We start from the raw sequence: 16,643 nt of genomic DNA on the forward strand, positions 1-16,643 counted from the left end.
AAACAAATCCGCTGGCAGTCATAAAATAGGAAAGACTGATTAGAGGTAAACACTTGGACTCTGCACAAAGGCTTTTGGTAATTTTAGGTAAAATGGGCTGGGTCTCTCCCATACCAACCGCTTGTGCTTTGGAAGCTGTAGAATGTGGGCTCCAAATACATTTGGTCAAACTGCCAGAAAAGTCAAAGGGAGGATTCATTAGCAAGGATGCAATTTACCACCAGACTGTCTGTCTTTTCAGCCAAGCAGACTGTGGCTTATTTCTGGGGGTGCTCAAACACTAAAACAAAATGTTTTGAAACCCCTGTGATATTTTTTGGTGAGTAGAGTGTCTAAAGGAACTTATGTGGAAGAATCAATATTAACTGTTGCTCCAGAATTGTCAGTTCAGTTCAGTTCAGTTGCTCAGTTGTGTCCGACTCTTTGCGACCCCATGAATTGCAGCACGCCAGGCCTCCCTGTCCATCACCAACTCCCGGAGTTCACTCAGACTCACGTCCATCGAGTCAGTGATGCCATCCAGCCATCTCATCCTCTGTCGTCCCCTTCTCCTCCTGCCCCTAATCCCTCCCAGTATCAGAGAATTCATCAAAAAGGTCCCTCTCTATTAGTGACTACTTTAATTCTAAGAATGGGATCCATCACTTTTAACTTAAGACCTTATCTTGTAAGGTAAAGCAAAATGAAGTATTAGCTCTTGGACACTTCACTATAGTCTATCTCCAGGGCAGACAGAAGAGATAAATTTCTCACCCAAGATGTATTTAACTTAATATCAAAGAAACTTGTCATTCCTCATTGAAAGGCACAAGTTGCCATAGTTAATTGAATAAGGCAGTCTTTTAACAACTGCAAGAGAAAACTGAAGATTTAAGCAGCTTTCCTTCAGGAAAGACATTAACCAAGTTTAAAAATTTTATTTATTTATTTATTTGGCTGTGTCAGGTCTTAGTTGCAGCATGAGGGTCTTAGTTATATCATGTAGGATCTCTCGTTAGGGCACAGGGACTCTCTAGTTGTATTGTGAGGGTTCAGTAGTTGCCTTGTGTAGGCTTAGTTGCTCCATGGCATGTGAATCTTAGTTCCTTGACTTGGGATCAAACCTGTGTCCCCTGCAATGCAAGGTGTATTCTTAACCACTGGACTACCAGGAAAATCCCTAACCAGTTTACAGATACAATGTCTACTATCCAGACTGAATTATATTATCATCTCTAACCTGGAGAGCCTGACTGTGCAATCAATAACAGGAAGAGCTTTGATTGGCTATTTAATAGACAGTAGTTACCTAATTTTTTAGTAAGGTGGTGGCTGCATCTCAGGGATCTTGTCTTTCAAGTTTTTTGGGGTTTTTTTTTTTGACCATTTTATCAGGGTGTTCTAAGTTGCTTTTCTAATATTTTCAAATTCTTTCCCCTCCTATGAAACACAAAAATGATGGCAGGTGGCAGGAAATTCACAGAATGAACAATAAAATGTCTCTTGCCTGAAATCATTGCCCCCAAAATAGGATATGATGATTCAGTAGAACCACAATGTGCAGCCACTGGGTTGGTGTCCATGTAGTTCTAAAATTGTTTGGCTATAAGGGCATCATGTGATACCTCTAAGTATTTTGTTGGTGGTGTGTTTTTAGAAGATAAAGAGCTAAAAATTCAGGTTTCGGCTATGAAATGCTAAGCATATGAACATAGGTAGCTATTGCATCTCTGGGGTTCTCTCTGTGGATCTTCTTTCCATGAGCTTCCTGCTTTCCTTTTAGAATCACACTCGTTTTACTTATTCTTGACCTTGCTCTCACTTTCCCCCACCATCAAAGGACACCTGATTCAAGCTAAGCCAATCAGATACCTTTCCCTGGGAATTTAAACCTGAGGCAAAAGTCTGTTTCTCTTTTAAGAGGAACTGTGTCTGACTGCAAAGCATCTGTCTACAATGTGGGAGACCTGGGTTCGATCCCTAGGTTGGGAAGTTCCCTGGAGAAGGAAATAGCAACCCACTCCAGGACTCTTGCCTAGAAAATCCCATGGGCAGAGGAGCCTGGTGTCCATGGGGTCACAAAGAGTCGGACATGACTGAGCGACTTCACTGTTCACTGTGTATAATATGAGGACTTCGCTGGTGGCTCAATCGGTAAAGAAACTGCCTGTAATGCAGGAGACCCAGATTTTATCCCTGGATCAGGAAGATCCCCTGGAGAAGGTAAAGGCAACCCACCCCAGTATTCTCCGCTGAAGAACTCCATGACAGAGGAGCCTGGTGGGCTACAGTCCCTGGGGTCACAAAGACTTGCATAATATGTGAAGTTGTGAGGCATAGACAACCCTTTGCCACATGGCTTGAGGAGCAGAAAAAGCTGGGCGCAGAAAAAATAAAGTACACATGCAGAGAGAAGCGGGAGGATGGGGCATGCAGGAGGAGACGGAGAGAGAGTCAGAGATGTGAACTTTCTCAAGTTTTATGCAGTATCCTTGTAATTGCTCTCTTTCGCTTAAGAGAAAACATGACTTTTGGGACTTTCCAGGTGGCTCAGTGGTAAAGAGTCTGCCTATCAGTGCAGGAAACTTGGGTTTGATCTATGGTCCAGGACGCAGGCTTTGGTGCAACTAAGCCTGTGCACCACAACTATTGAGCCTGTGCTTTAGAGCCCAGGATTGAGCCCATGCTCCACAACTACTAAAGCCTGCACGCCCTAGATCCCGAGCTCAGCAGCAAGAGAAGCCACCACAAAGAGAAGCCTGAGCACTGCAGTGAAGAGCAGTTCTCACTTGCCACAACTGGAGAAAGCTGGTGAAAAGCAGCAAAGACCCAGAGCAGCCAAAAATAAATAAATAAATAAGTAAATAAATAAATAAATAAAAGAACACAACTTTTTTACCTGCAGCCAAGAGGAGTTTTAACTTTTCCTCCCACTGCTGGCAGGTATATGATATAGAAAATACGAATTTGCCCAACCAGGTAATCCTGGACTCACAGGAAATACTCTAATCCTGTAGGAACCTCTTCCTGCTGCAGGAAGAAAATCTGCCTCCTTTCTGCATTTTCTCCCCATGCCAGCCCTCAAAGGGTTTAGAAAGACTCAACCTGAAGATCAGGACAGATGGAGGTTTGGGGGCTCCCAAGGATTTGGGGGAGGTTAGGGCCCCTAATTAGATGGCTAGAGTGCATGGCCATTGTTTATATTTTTTCTATAACAGACTGTATTCTGAGTTCCAAATCACCAACTTACAAGACTTTAGGATACAGTCCTTAAAAACAAAAGAAAACAGGGACTTTCTATGCCATGTTAATTAACAATGATGATTCACAACCCAGAAAGGGTTCTTTAATACATACAAGCACTCCACTAATCAGGGCTTGATTGTATTAAGTTCCCTCCATCATATTTGACTTTTCATTTATTTAATGAGCGGGAGGAGACAACTAAACTTCAATTTTCTGTGCACTGAATGGCCATTAGATGACAAGGCATTTATGAAATGATACTGTAAGTCAGTGGAGGAAAAATAACTTTAAAAATATTCTCTCTCTCTCTTTTTTTTTTTTGAATAACAGAATTCTGTATGCTCAAGAAGGAGGAAGCAATTAAGACTTTGATTTGGTTAAACAGTCAAGAGAGAAAAAAAAAGTTATGAGAGAAATATAATTTGAAAGCTGAGAGACACTAAAGGGTTTGAGTTCTGGCTGTTTTGTAACAACTCAATGACTTTTGGTAAGACATAAAATTTTCTGAATCTTTGCTTTCTTGTCTATAAAATAGGAGTTCCAGTAAGCCTTGCCTGCCAATTCTTAGAGTTACTGTGAGATTCATGTGATTGTATATGTGAAATTGTTTTGTAGTCTATAGAAATATTATATAAATATTGTTTACTCTTATGATAATTGAAATACTAATAGCTTTTAATTACTATGGCTAGGTGAAAATGTCTACAGTCATACAGTCAAATTAGTATTCATTGTATGGCAGACATGACATGAGAATAAATTCACCCTCTTATCCAATATTATATGCAAATGTATATTTTTATTATATTTTTATTATTTTTATACTGTGTCTTTTTAATTGTTTTTTTTTTTTCTCAAACCTATGCCCCTTGAGTTGGGAACATGGTATCTTAACCACTGGATCACCAGGGACATCCCCAAATATATATTTTTAAAGAAACTATTTGCTGATTTTAAGCATGTGTGAGTTGAACCCATGCCTGTAGTGTTGGCTCTGGTGGAGCAGCATTTGCCTCCTGGGCCCTCTCTCCACCCTGTCTTGGTTTGGCTGGTCCTCTCGTTGTCTCCTGGGCTCCAAACCACAAGTTGACTTTTCTTGACCAGGCACAAAAGTGACCTCATGAGCATGGTCAGTCCTGAGACAGAGAGATAATAGGAGAGCTTGTATACTCTTGGCTCCTGTCAACAAGACAAATAAGACAGGGGAAGAGATGTGGCTTGAACAGCTGGTGTAACCAGATCTGGGACTTATTTGGGTAGAGGGAGGAGGTGAATGACATCATCAAACAATAAATGTCCTATTGGGAGGCAAATTCTTCCAAGCTCAGCCTGAAAGGCCACGTCTGGTCTTGCACACAGTGGGCACCCCAATTTTTTTCTTCTGTTTTTTTAAACTTTGTGTGTATGTTTCTTAAATATTGATTTTTATTATTTGACTGCCCCAGGTCCTGGTTGCAGCACGTGGGAATTTCAGTCTTCATTGTGGTGTGTTCATGTGGGATCTAGTTCCCCAACCAGGGATTGAACCTGGGCCCCCTACTTTGAAAGCATTGAGTCTTAGCTGCTGGAGCACCAGGGAAGTCTGTTTTACAATTAAAAAAAATTTTCCAAATATACATATACTATCATTATATGTATATATAATACACAGTATTATACATACATTCAAGATATTCATATATATACATATATCACATATGTGTATGTGATATATGTATATACACATATATATGTATACATGAGTGTATACATATATATATATGAATTATACTGAGCACCTTGAAATTTCCCCCAAAACACTTAATTAGTTCTTTCAGCACACCCAAAATAATATTAAAAATATGGTTTGGGTTTCTGAGGGTGATGATTCGATTTCTACATCATATGCCACATTTACACAGATCTAAGTACATAGAGACATTTATCTATTTTATTTTTACATAGGTTTTTTTTTTTTTAAATTATTTTATCATCTTATTTTTCATTCATTTTTTCCCCTGTGGTTTTGAACAAAGTTGTAGTTATGGTACTAGTTAATATTTGATTCTTGCTGTTTTTTTTTTTTATCAAAAGTTAAATGTTTTTTTTTTTTTCACATTGGTACATTATCTTCATAAATACTACCTCAGATAGTTACCAAAAATTCACTGGATATGTTGAGCAATCACATATATATTTTAGTCAATCTCGTGTTAACTGTTTAAGAAACTTCTGACTTTCCCCTACTATAAATAATACTATTTTGGGCAACTTCCCAGGTGGCTCAGAGGTTAAAGCATCTGCCTGCAATGCAGGAGACCTGGGTTCGACCCCCCTGGGTTGGGAAGATCTCCTGGAGAAGGAAATGACAACCACTCCAGTATTCTTGCCTGGAGAATCCCATGGATGGAGGAGCCTGATGGGCTAGAGTCCATGGGGTCGCAAAGAGTGGGACACGACTGAGCGACTTCACTTTCACTTTGGCAACTTAGCAATAAAGCTGCTGGTTAATCTCTACAGCTCACTTTATGTTGTGAAGCATTTTCCATTTTTTGGCCAAGCCTCCCTGCTTGTGGGATCTTAGTTCCCCAACCAGTGATTGAACCCATGACCCATGCCCTTGGCAGTGAAAGTATAGAGTCCTAACCATTGGACTGCCAGGGAATTCCCATGTTAAGCTTTTTCAAAAGTGTATTTTTCTTTTCTAAAAATATATTAATTAACTCTTTCCATTTAAAATTATTTTATCCAGTTCTAAATATATATATATATATATATATATATATATATATATATATATATATATATATAATACTAAAGGATAAACAACTCATGCACAGTATCCAAGTAAAGACTGCATCTCAGAAATTCCTTTTTCCTCTGGTCCAACTGCATTGCTGAAGCAACAGATAACACTAAGCAGAAACAGTCCCATCCATCATGACCATCATCATCACGATTATCAAAATTATCTTCCGTATGATCATACCAGCAATGCATTTTTTAGGAACACCAAAGTGAAACTGGACAGTGAAACCTGTACCTGGGGAAAGTAAATGCAAAATTGGTTGGCAGCACCGGTCGGCGTATGTGAAAACTTGCTATATTTTGGACACTGTGGTCGATGCTTGGGGTGTGCTAAATTAAGAATATACAAGTGCCATGTTGGACTTGCCAAGGAACTGGCCAACTCTTAGGCCCCTGTTGTAAAAAAGATTAATCTTTTTCAATAGTTTTCTGGACTCTTTATTATTCAAATCCTTATCTATTCAAAGCCCTTGCTGTTTTGCTCCTCTTCAGTTGCTAATGGTGACTGCTTTGGCAATTTTCTCCATACTAGTTCCACAAGTTCAGGCAGGTTCTGCCCCCAAGGGTTCCTGGGTCTGAGTCCTTTAACAACTTCCCTACCCCATCAAGTTCCTGACCATTCACCTTCGCTGAAATCATTCACTCAGACCAAGTCAGTGATTCAAAGCTGAGGAAATCAGCTTGTGGCTCTCCTGAGGGAAAATGGCAGGCAACAGCCACTGGACTAGGCAACCACATGTACTGGACGCCCCTGTGTGAACATTTTGTTAGGCATGTGCTAAAAGTCGCTTCAGTCATGTCCAATTCTTTGTGACCCTGTGGATTGTAACCTGCCAGGCGCTTCTGTCCATGGAATTCTCCAGGCAAGAATGCTGGAGTGGGTTGCCATTTCTTCCTCCAGGGGATCTTCCTGATCCAGGGGTCGAACCCGAGTCTCTTACGTCACTTGCATTGGCTGGTGGGTTCTTTACCACTAGCACCACCTGGGAAGTTCCTTGTTAGGCATGGGAAAGAGAAAAAAGAAAATGAAGCCATCTTAGACTTGTCCTCAAAGAATTTGCAATCCTCTTCAGGAGCTGAGTCCATATGTGGTGCCAAAATTGCAGTGAATGCTGAGAGGGTAACTTATAAACTTGAGAGTACATCATGCATGGAATTCCCTGGTGGTCTAGTGACTAAGACTCCATGCTTTCAATGCAGAGGGCCCAGGTTCAATCCCTGGTCAGGGAACTAGGTCCCACAAGCTGCAACTAAGAGCTTCAGTCAGTTCAGTTCAGTTCAGTCACTCAGTCGTGTCCGACTCTTTACGACCCCATGAATTGCAGCATGCCAGGCTTCCCTGTCCATCACCAACTCCCGGAGTTCACTCAGACTCACGTCCATCGAGTCAGTGATGCCATCCAGCCATCTCATCCTCTGTCATCCCCTTTTCCTCCTGCCCCCAATCCCTCCCAGCGTCAGAGTCTTTTCCAGTGAGTAACTCTTCGCATGAGGTGGCCAAAGTACTGGAGTTTCAGCTTTAGCATCATTCCTTCCAAAGAACACCCAGGACCCATCTCCTTTAGAATGGGCTGGTTGGATCTCCTTGCAGTCCAAGGGACTCTCAAGAGTCTTCTCTAACACCACAGCTCAAAAGCATCCATTCTTCGGCGCTCAGCTTTCTTCACAGTCCAACTCTCACATCCATACATGACCACACGAAAAACCATAGCCTTGACTAGATGGACCTTTGTTGTCAAAGTGATGTCTCTGCTTTTGAATATGCTATCTAGGTTGGTCATAACTTTTCTTCTAAGGAGTAAGTGTCTTTTAATTTCATGGCTGCAGTCACCATCTGCAGTGATTTTGGAGCCCCCCAAAATAAAGTCTGACACTGTTCCCACTGTTCCCCATCTATTTCCCATGAAGTGATGGGACTGGCTGCCATGATCTTCGTTTTCTGAATGCTGAGCTTTAAGCCAACTTTTTCCCTCTCCTCATTCACTTTCATCAAGAGGTCTTTTAGTTCCTCTTCACTTTCTGCCATAAGGGTGGTATCATCTGCATATCTGAGGTTATTGATATTTTTTCCCAGCAACATACCATAATTAAAGATCCTGCATGCTGCTGCCAAGATCAAAGGTCCCAAGCGCCACAACTAAGGCCTGGCATAGCCAAACAACTAAATATTAACAAAACAGAACAGAGTACCCCAAAGGGTTCTGGAAGAGGAACAGGCAATCATGTGGGAATCATCATTCCCTCACAACAAGGAATTATGACTTTCAGAGAAGCAAATCCATAAGGAAATGCAAGATGCATCAGACTTGCAGCTAGTGGAAACAGTGTCAGACTTTATTTTCTTGGGCCCCAAAATCACTGCAGATGGTGACTGCAGCCATGAAATTAAAAGCCGCTTACTCCTTGGAAGGAAAGTTATGACCAGCCTAGACAGCATATTAGAAAGCAGAGACATTACTTTGACAACAAAGGTCCATCTAGTCAAGGCTATGGTTTTTCCAGTGATCATGCATGGGTGAGAGTTGGACTGTGGAGAAAGCTGAGCGCTGAAGAATGGATGCTTTTGAGCTGTGGTGTTGAAGAAGACTCTTGAGAGTCCCTTGGACTGCAAGGAGATCCAACCAGTCCATTCTAAAGGAGATCAGTCCTGGGTGTTCATAGGAAGCACTGATGTTGAAGCTGAAACTCCAGTACTTTGGCCACCTGATGCTAAGGGCTGATTCATTTGAAAAGACCCTGGCACTGGGAAAGATTGTGGGCAGGAGGAGAAGGGGATGACAGAGGATGAGATGGTTGGATTGCACCACTGACTCGATGGACATGGGTTTGGGTAGACTCTGGCAGCTGGTGATGGACAGGGAGGCCTGGCATGCTTTAGTCCATGTGGTCACAAAGAGTCGGACATGACTGAGCGACTGAACTAACTGACAATCCAACTGGCAAGGCAAGAGATACTGAGGTAAAAGTTAAGTTCTGTAATCAAATCCTGCTGACCTTCAAAGTCAGATTCCCTGGGATTCTCACTCCCTTTGCCGGGTTGACAAGTCTGTTCTGGGGCCTAGAACTTTCCTAACAGTGTGAGAACCTCCTTGGTATAATTGTTTTCCAGTTTGTGTATTGCCCACCTGGCAGCTCTGTGATGGTCGCTAATAGACCTCCTTCAGGAGGTCTGATGCCACATGCTGCTCCTCCCAGGACTGCCGCTGCCAGAGCCTCTGTCCCCACGGCAGGCCACTGCTGACCCATGCTTCCACAGGAGACCCTCAAACACTCGCAGGCAGGCCTGGCTCAGTCTCTTGTGGGGTCACTGCTCCTTTCCCTGGGTCCTGATGTGCACAAGGTTTTGCTTGTGCCTTCCAAGTGTCTCTGGTGGGTATGAAGTTTGCTTTTAAATGCAGTTGAGCCCCTCCTACTGTCTCATTGCAGCTTCTCCTTTGCCCTTGGATGTAGGGTATCTTTTTTGGTGGGTTCCAACATTCTCTTGACAATGATTGTTCAGCAGTGAGTTGCACTTTTGGTGTTCTCGCAGGAGAGGATGAGCACACGTCCTTGTACTTTGCCATCTTTTAAAATAAGATGTGTCAAGGGAGTGAAAGAGACTCAACCTGAATTTAGGGGAAAGGAGCTATGGATGCAGGCTTGACAATGTATTGTATGGAGGGCAGTTTTGAGCAGGGTTCAAACAAAGAGATGCATGAAGGATCTGGCCAAATGTGTTTGGGTTGGAGCCTGGCTGGAGTGGATGAAAACACATTTGTGTAAAAATTTAGGTCAGAAAGCTGTGAAGATGGCAGTTTGTTGGGAGTCCTTGGGTGCTAGATTGACAGCTCAGACTTATTCTTGTGGGTGGTATTTCAAAGGCTTGTGAGCCAAGGAATGATGTCATGAAAATGGGAGTCCAGAAATGAGAGACTGGAGGCAGAGAAACCAACTAGGAGGCCAATGAGCACCTTGGGAGATAATGTCCTGTTGTGGGAGTGGAAGATGGGCTTGAGGAGTAATGGAAGGAAGAATGGACAGCCCTTGCCACGACTAGATGTGGATGGGAAGGAGAGAAGGATGACTCAGGGTAGATTTCAGTAGGAAGAGTGGAAGGGAGGATTTGGAGACAGGAGATCAGCTTCAGGAGATCAGTGGAAAGTCTTTGCAAGTGGAAAGATTTACAGATCTGCAGGAGTGTAGTCTCAATTGATTATCTTATAAAAGCTGTGGCGTTTCTCTGTGAGATAGGTGGGCAGTAGGTATCACAGGAATTTAAAATGACAAAACTTCTGGCTCACAGGAGAGCAGAGTAGGAAAAAGTATTCTCTCTGATCTAGAATTACAAACCCTAGGCTAAGTCCCATTTTTTTTTTCTTTTCTTTTCCCCCTCATTCATTTCATGTACTTGGACAAAATACAGGCATACCTTGGAGATATTGCCCACTTGGTTCCAGACCACAGGAATAAAGTGATTAGCTCAATAAAACGAGTTGCTTAAATTCTTTTGGTTTCCTCATGCGTATAAAAAGGGGCTTCCCAGGTGGGTGTTAGTGGTAAAGAACCCGCCAACGCAAGAGATGCAAGAGACACGGGTTCCATCCCTGGGTAGGGAAGATCCCTTGGAGGAGAGCATGGCAACCCATTCCAGTATTCTTGCCTAGAGAATCCCATGGACAGAAGAGCCTGGTGCGCTACAGTCCATAGGGTCACAAAGAGTCCGACATGACTGAAGTGACTGAGCACACGTGCGCAAGCATTTTAAGTAAAATTTATGTTTTACATTATACTATAGTCTGTTTAAGGTACAATAGCGTTATTCTTAAAAAAGACAATGTACATACCTTAATTAAAAGATACTTTATCACTGAAAAATGCTAACCATCATCTGAGCCTTTAGTGAGTCATAAACGTTTTGAAATAGTACCATCAAAGTTCCCTAATCATAGATAACAATTCACTAATACAGTAACTGGAGAAGGAGATGGCAACCCACTCCAGTACTCCTGCCTGGAAAATTTCATGGATGGAGGAACCTGGTAGGCTACAGTACATGGGGTCGCAAAGAGTTGGACACAACTGAGCAACTTCATTTTCTTTCTTTCTATAGTTCCATTTGGAGAAGGAAATGGCAACCCACTCCAGTGGTCTTGCCTGGAGAATCCTATGGATGGAGGGGCATGGTGGGCTACAGCCTATGGGGTTGCAAAGAGTTGGACACGACTAAGCAATTAACTAACACACACACTATATAGTAATAAGGAAAATGTCTAGAATACTGTGAGAATTACTGAACTGTGACAGAGACATGATCTGAGCAAACGCTGTTGCAAAAGTGGAGCTGATCGTGTTGCATGACACAAGGTTGACACAAACCTTCAGTTTGTAAAAAAAACAAAACAAAATAACACAGTATCTGTGACGTGCAATAAAGTGAGACATTCTTGTACTTTAAAATTCCCTGGGCCAGTCTCCTTATCTGTAAAACATTTGTCTATTATCTATTTTATGGGTCTTAGCCCATAAATCACAGCCATTATTTATTAAATACTTCATCAGGTAACAGAATTTAAGAACTTCATTTCTTACTCAATTTTTAGAATGCCCATTCTTCATTTAAAAAAAAATTCCAAACTTCAGTAGCTTAAAACAATATTCATTTTATTTGTTCATACTTCCACAGTCTGGGCTGCACTGGGCTCTGTGGTTCTGTTGGTCCTGATGCTGATCACTGACTTGTTTGCAGTCGCCTGGTGGGTGGCTGGGTGTTGGACGGCTGGACTTCTCTCTCTTCCTTATCTCAGGGTCTCTTCCTCTCCACCTGGTTTCTCCCACAGAATAGTTGGGCTTCTTCCCCATCGGCTCAGATCTCCCCAAAGTACAAAAGCAGAAACTTTCACACCTCCTTAGGGGTTCAAAGAGGGAACTAGCGCAGCTGCAGGTCTGCATTTCCGGCGAAGTTAAGTCACTGGCCCAGTCCAGATTTAAGTAGGAGGGACTCCATAAGGGTGTGACCAACGGAAGGGTGGTCCACTGAAGGGCAGCGGTGTCACAGACTACAACAATATTATCTCCAGTTTGTAAATGAGTAATCTGTGATTTAGGGAGGTTAAATTACTTGCCCCACATAGAGAATAGAGCTAAGCATGGGAGAACAGATAAAATTTGTACACACTTATCCCTCAGTATCAATGTGTGTGGAGGGGGTTGGTTCCAGAAAGAACGCCCTCTCAAACCCAAATCCAAGGATGCTCAAGTCCTTTATATAAAAATGGTACAGTATTTAAATATAACCTACACATATTCTCTGACATACTTTAAATCATCTCCACGTTTCTTATAATATCTAATACAATTAAATGCTATGTAAATAGTTGTCAGTGTGGTGTAAATTCAAGTTTTGCTCTTTGGAACTCTGGATTTTTTTTTTTTAAATCCACCGCAGATGTGGAATCCAAGGGATATAAAAGGGCCGACTAAAATTTGTTTTAATCTAAACTCTTGTGAGGTGGGTACTGTTATTGTCCCTAATTTAGAATGAGGAAAACTCAGGAGTAGAGAGTTGAACTACTTTGCCTCAGGTATTTTCCTCTGGAGATTCATTATACACTTGTCTGCTGTCTCTTACAGGGCACTACCTGATACATATAAGGTGACTGTAAATGTTATTTAATCTGAAACTATTGTTTGAAGCACTGAAGCAAATCTCTTCAGCCATCCACTATCATATAGACTGGGAACTGGGAGTTTTCCCTTTGAGCTCTCACATGATCAGAGCCTTTTCCATTTCAGGCATCTACTTTGTCCTCCATTATCTAGGGCTTGAAGTTTGGCAAGGAGTGACAGCATCCTTGCCCACCCAACCTCAGCCTTGATTCTCCCTGGCTGATTAACCTCATGGCTCCCTCAGTAATTTCCTCTTTTCTAGCAACCAGGTATTTCTTACAAAGCAAGACCTTCCTTCCTGGGTGAGGACCTTCCTGCAATAGGGCTGGCCCCAAAGTTCCATCCTTTCATTGTCCAGAGGCTTCTCAATTAGTAACACTTTGGTCCCATTCACTTCCTGGAGTTCCAAAGCTAATTCTATTGTTGCAACTGTGGTGGCTTTTGAGAATAGCTTGCAAAGATGCTACTTCCCATGGAGTGACCTGCAGCAGCTTCCCCTTCCCTCTGTTGGTCCTATGGGCAGAGGACTTGCTGATGGAAAACAGAGTCTCCTGGAGGAGCCATGCTCTGCTTACCTTGGATAGTGATCTCTCAGGCAGCCTTGATTTTTCCCAGTCTGTGAGGAGCACACCCTCAGATATAGATAATGAAGAAGGGGGCTCACATAGGTGGCTTCTGCTCTATTTTGGGCAATGACAGGGAGCAGCCATTCAGGGAATGTGCTCTGAATACTCCTACCCTTTCCATGGCAAAACTACAGGATGGCCTTGTCTTTCCCATACACTTTTCTCCTTCACAGCAACTCCAGATTTTAATTTTGATCTACTCTTATAAAAATGTGGAGGCACAATACTTGCACTTTCATTTAACAAAAAGGCATGTAGGCAGGTATGTCTGCAAAGTGCTTTACATATATTGTCTCATGTGACTTATTTCATAAGCTTATGTTTGAATCCAGTAGGGTGGGGCGGGGTAGGGGTTTTCTGAAGCCGAATTTATCTCGAAGCCACTCTCCCCTTCCCCTCGACGGGAGGGGACAAGGAACAGAGGGAACTGAGCTGCTTCGGAGGGCCAGGCCGCCTCCTACTTCCCGCAGCTGTCTTGCCAGGCCAGATCTAGAAGTAGGGGGTCTCCAGCCCACGCCCAGATCCAGTCGGTGGGAGGGTGGGTGGTTTTTTCCGGGTCACTGGCGCACCCTCTCTACTCCCTGCCACCTGTTCCGGTTCTATCCAGGCTCCAGGCTCTCTGGAGGGCGTCAGGGACATTCCAATCCTCCCACGACCCGCGAGGATGTCGCGAGAGAGGGGGGCCCCTTGCTGTCCTTTTCCAGCACCGAAGATTTGCCCAGGTTTCTTCTCAACCCCTGGTGACCCGAGTCACCCTGGAGAGGAAAGAAGAACTGATAAATGGTTTCAAGGTTGGTTTGTTTACAGTGAACTAGTTGGCGAAGTCGCATCCCTAGCGACAGAGGCACTTTCTGGGCACTGTCTGCGCACGAGCAGACAATTGAAAGCCAAACAGCAGAGATGCCTCCTCGCCAGACCAAATATGGTCACAGGCAGCCTCCCGTGGAAAGGCTGGCCTCGCTGGTGTCTCCTCGCGTCGGAGAGTACCCGGGCCCGCCCTTAGGCAGAATCACTGATCAATGCCGCGCTCCTGGCTCCCGGCCTCGGTACCCCGCACGAAGAGAAGGCGCGGCACCCAGGACCCGCCCTTCCTCTGTTTGGGTCCCTCACTCGCGTGTCTTCCGCCGCCCCCAGCCTGGTTTCGGTCCACAAGTCCTTGATTAAACAGGCTCGGGCCACTTTCCCTTTGATCCCGCCCCAAGTCCGTGGTAAACTCAAAGGAATGCAGATCCAGGGTTCCGCGAGAGAGGTCAGCCCGTCCAGGAGGAGTGGGCGGGGGGCACCCATCTCCTCTTACCCTGCAGAGTACCCAGCACGCCCAGGGTTTTCTGGTGCCAGGGTGGAAGGAGGAGGAGGAGGAAGGGGAGGGACGAGAGAGGGTAGGCTGGCTCCGGACTTGGAGGTCATGCATAATTCAACAGCTTAACTTTCGGGCCCGCCTCTTTCCTGGGAGTGGGAGTTTGCTCCAAACTTTGTTTATGGGACAGTCCGGGATCCGCGGCGGCCGCGCTGTCTGCTTCTCCGCTTCTCCGCGGAGCGCGAGCGCCTGAGGCCAGTTCGGGGGATGTGAGAGCCGAAGCCTCTCGGCTGCCAGACACCGAGTAGGGTCGGGATTTGCCAGCCGGGCCCCAGCTCCAGCCCTGCAAGCTCGGGACGCAGCCGAGCGACCCAGGCCCAACGGCGAGTTCGGGCGGGACGGCGGCCACCGCACGCCCAGACTCGGATTCGCTGCGCGTCCAGGTAGTGCCCGCTGGCGCGCGCCCGTTCACCCCGCACCACGCCGGGGCGCCCGGCTCCTCGGGCTTCCCGAGTGGAGAAGTCTTGGAGTTGGCTCGGGTTGAGACTTTGAGGGCGCTGCCTGCTCTGGAAAATTTCGACCTGTCGTTAGACACCAGCAGTTTCATTAGCGTCTCCAGTGCAGTTAACTCCCAGCAGACACCCCCTCCCCCTTTCCTGGTAACTTCTTGGCTTCAAGAAAGTTGCATAATTCTGGAGGCCAGGAGGGACCCCTCCCCCACCCCGCTGGTCTCAAGTTCTGGGTGTCTGGGATCCTGAGGCGGACACCTATCTGTCTCTTCTCTCTGTTCTCCTCTTCAATTATCAGACCTTCAATAAGAAGCTAATCTGACCTCCTTTCTCCTAGCAGAAGATGAATCCGGCTTCGGCGCCCCCTCCGCTCCCGCCACCCGGGCAGCAAGTGATCCACGTCACTCAAGACCTAGACACGGACCTCGAAGCCCTCTTCAACTCGGTGATGAACCCCAAGCCCAGCTCGTGGCGGAAGAAGATCCTGCCCGAATCGTTCTTCAAGGAGCCTGACTCCGGCTCGCACTCGCGCCAGTCGAGCACCGACTCGTCCGGCGGCCACCCCGGGCCCCGACTGGCCGGCGGCGCCCAGCACGTCCGCTCGCACTCGTCGCCCGCGTCCCTGCAGCTGGGCACGGGCGCGGGCGCTGCGGTCAGCCCCGCGCAGCAGCACGCACATCTCCGTCAGCAGTCCTACGACGTGACCGACGAGCTACCGCTGCCCCCGGGCTGGGAGATGACCTTTACGGCCACTGGTCAGAGGTACTTCCTCAAGTAAGTCAGCCTGGAGCAAGGGGGGCACACAGAGTCACAATACCCAGGCCGCGCGCTCTTGTTCTTGTGCGTGTTCGTGACGGTGCGTGCGTACGTGCGTGTGTGTGCCTGCGTGATAATGTGTGTCGTTGAACGGCTTTTTTTCCAGAAATCTGGGAGGCTGGAAGTGGGAGTTAGTTTTAGGGTGTTGGAATTGTAAGGGATCAGAAGGTGGGTCTGGTGGAGTTCATCCAGGATCCGGGAAGTTGCGAGATTTTCAGGACATGAAAATTCTTCGAGGTAGAAGAAAAAAGCACTTGGGCAGAATTCTCGTGAAACACATAGATGCGTTGAGTCTGGAGTACTGATACTGGAGTACTTTGACTTCTGGACCCAAACGCTACTCCCTTCCCGGCCCACTCCAAGTCAGGTAACTCCTAGCCTGGTGCACTGCGATGTGACATCAAGATAGTTCTAGAACAGAACTGAGGCTTGGGGAGGAGAGAGGAACTTTTGTTACTGTAGGTGGTCTGCTGTCTCTCCATTGGAAAAGGGAACACTGACTTAGGCCTTACAGCTCTCAGTTCGGTGACGTAATAACCATACAGCACCCCCCAGTGATGTAATTAGGAACTGCGTGGTGAAGTAGCCGTGGGCTGGACAAATCAATCGTGTGGAAATTGGGTCAGGAGTTCTATTGTGTTGCACTCGGTAACCTAGAATATCATCGATTGGGAGCTGCTTTGTCGTATTTCCCGACAGGTTGTTCTGACTTTTCCATGTAGTGAATTTTACATTCGA

The 16,643-nt window shown here is 45.3% G+C and overlaps 1 protein-coding gene across 2 annotated transcripts in view; it reads left to right on the forward strand.

The window, feature by feature from the left end:
* The first annotated feature begins 14,634 nt into the window (after window positions 1–14,634).
* WWTR1 (WW domain containing transcription regulator 1) overlaps window positions 14,635–16,643 on the forward strand; it is a 146,934-nt gene continuing 144,925 nt past the window's right edge. Inside the window, exons 1-2 of one of the 2 annotated variants that reach the window (XM_069562805.1) lie at window positions 14,635–15,023; window positions 15,430–15,863. In XM_069562805.1, coding sequence (XP_069418906.1) covers window positions 15,433–15,863 — 431 coding nt within the window. In that variant the 5' untranslated portion in view covers window positions 14,635–15,023; window positions 15,430–15,432. Of the gene's footprint in view, window positions 15,024–15,426; window positions 15,864–16,643 lie in introns of both variants that reach the window. The other variant, XM_069562814.1, reaches the window with a different exon arrangement.

This window comes from Ovis canadensis, chromosome 1, assembly GCF_042477335.2.
Source record: "Ovis canadensis isolate MfBH-ARS-UI-01 breed Bighorn chromosome 1, ARS-UI_OviCan_v2, whole genome shotgun sequence".
In the NCBI taxonomy this organism is placed as follows: domain Eukaryota; kingdom Metazoa; phylum Chordata; class Mammalia; order Artiodactyla; family Bovidae; genus Ovis; species Ovis canadensis.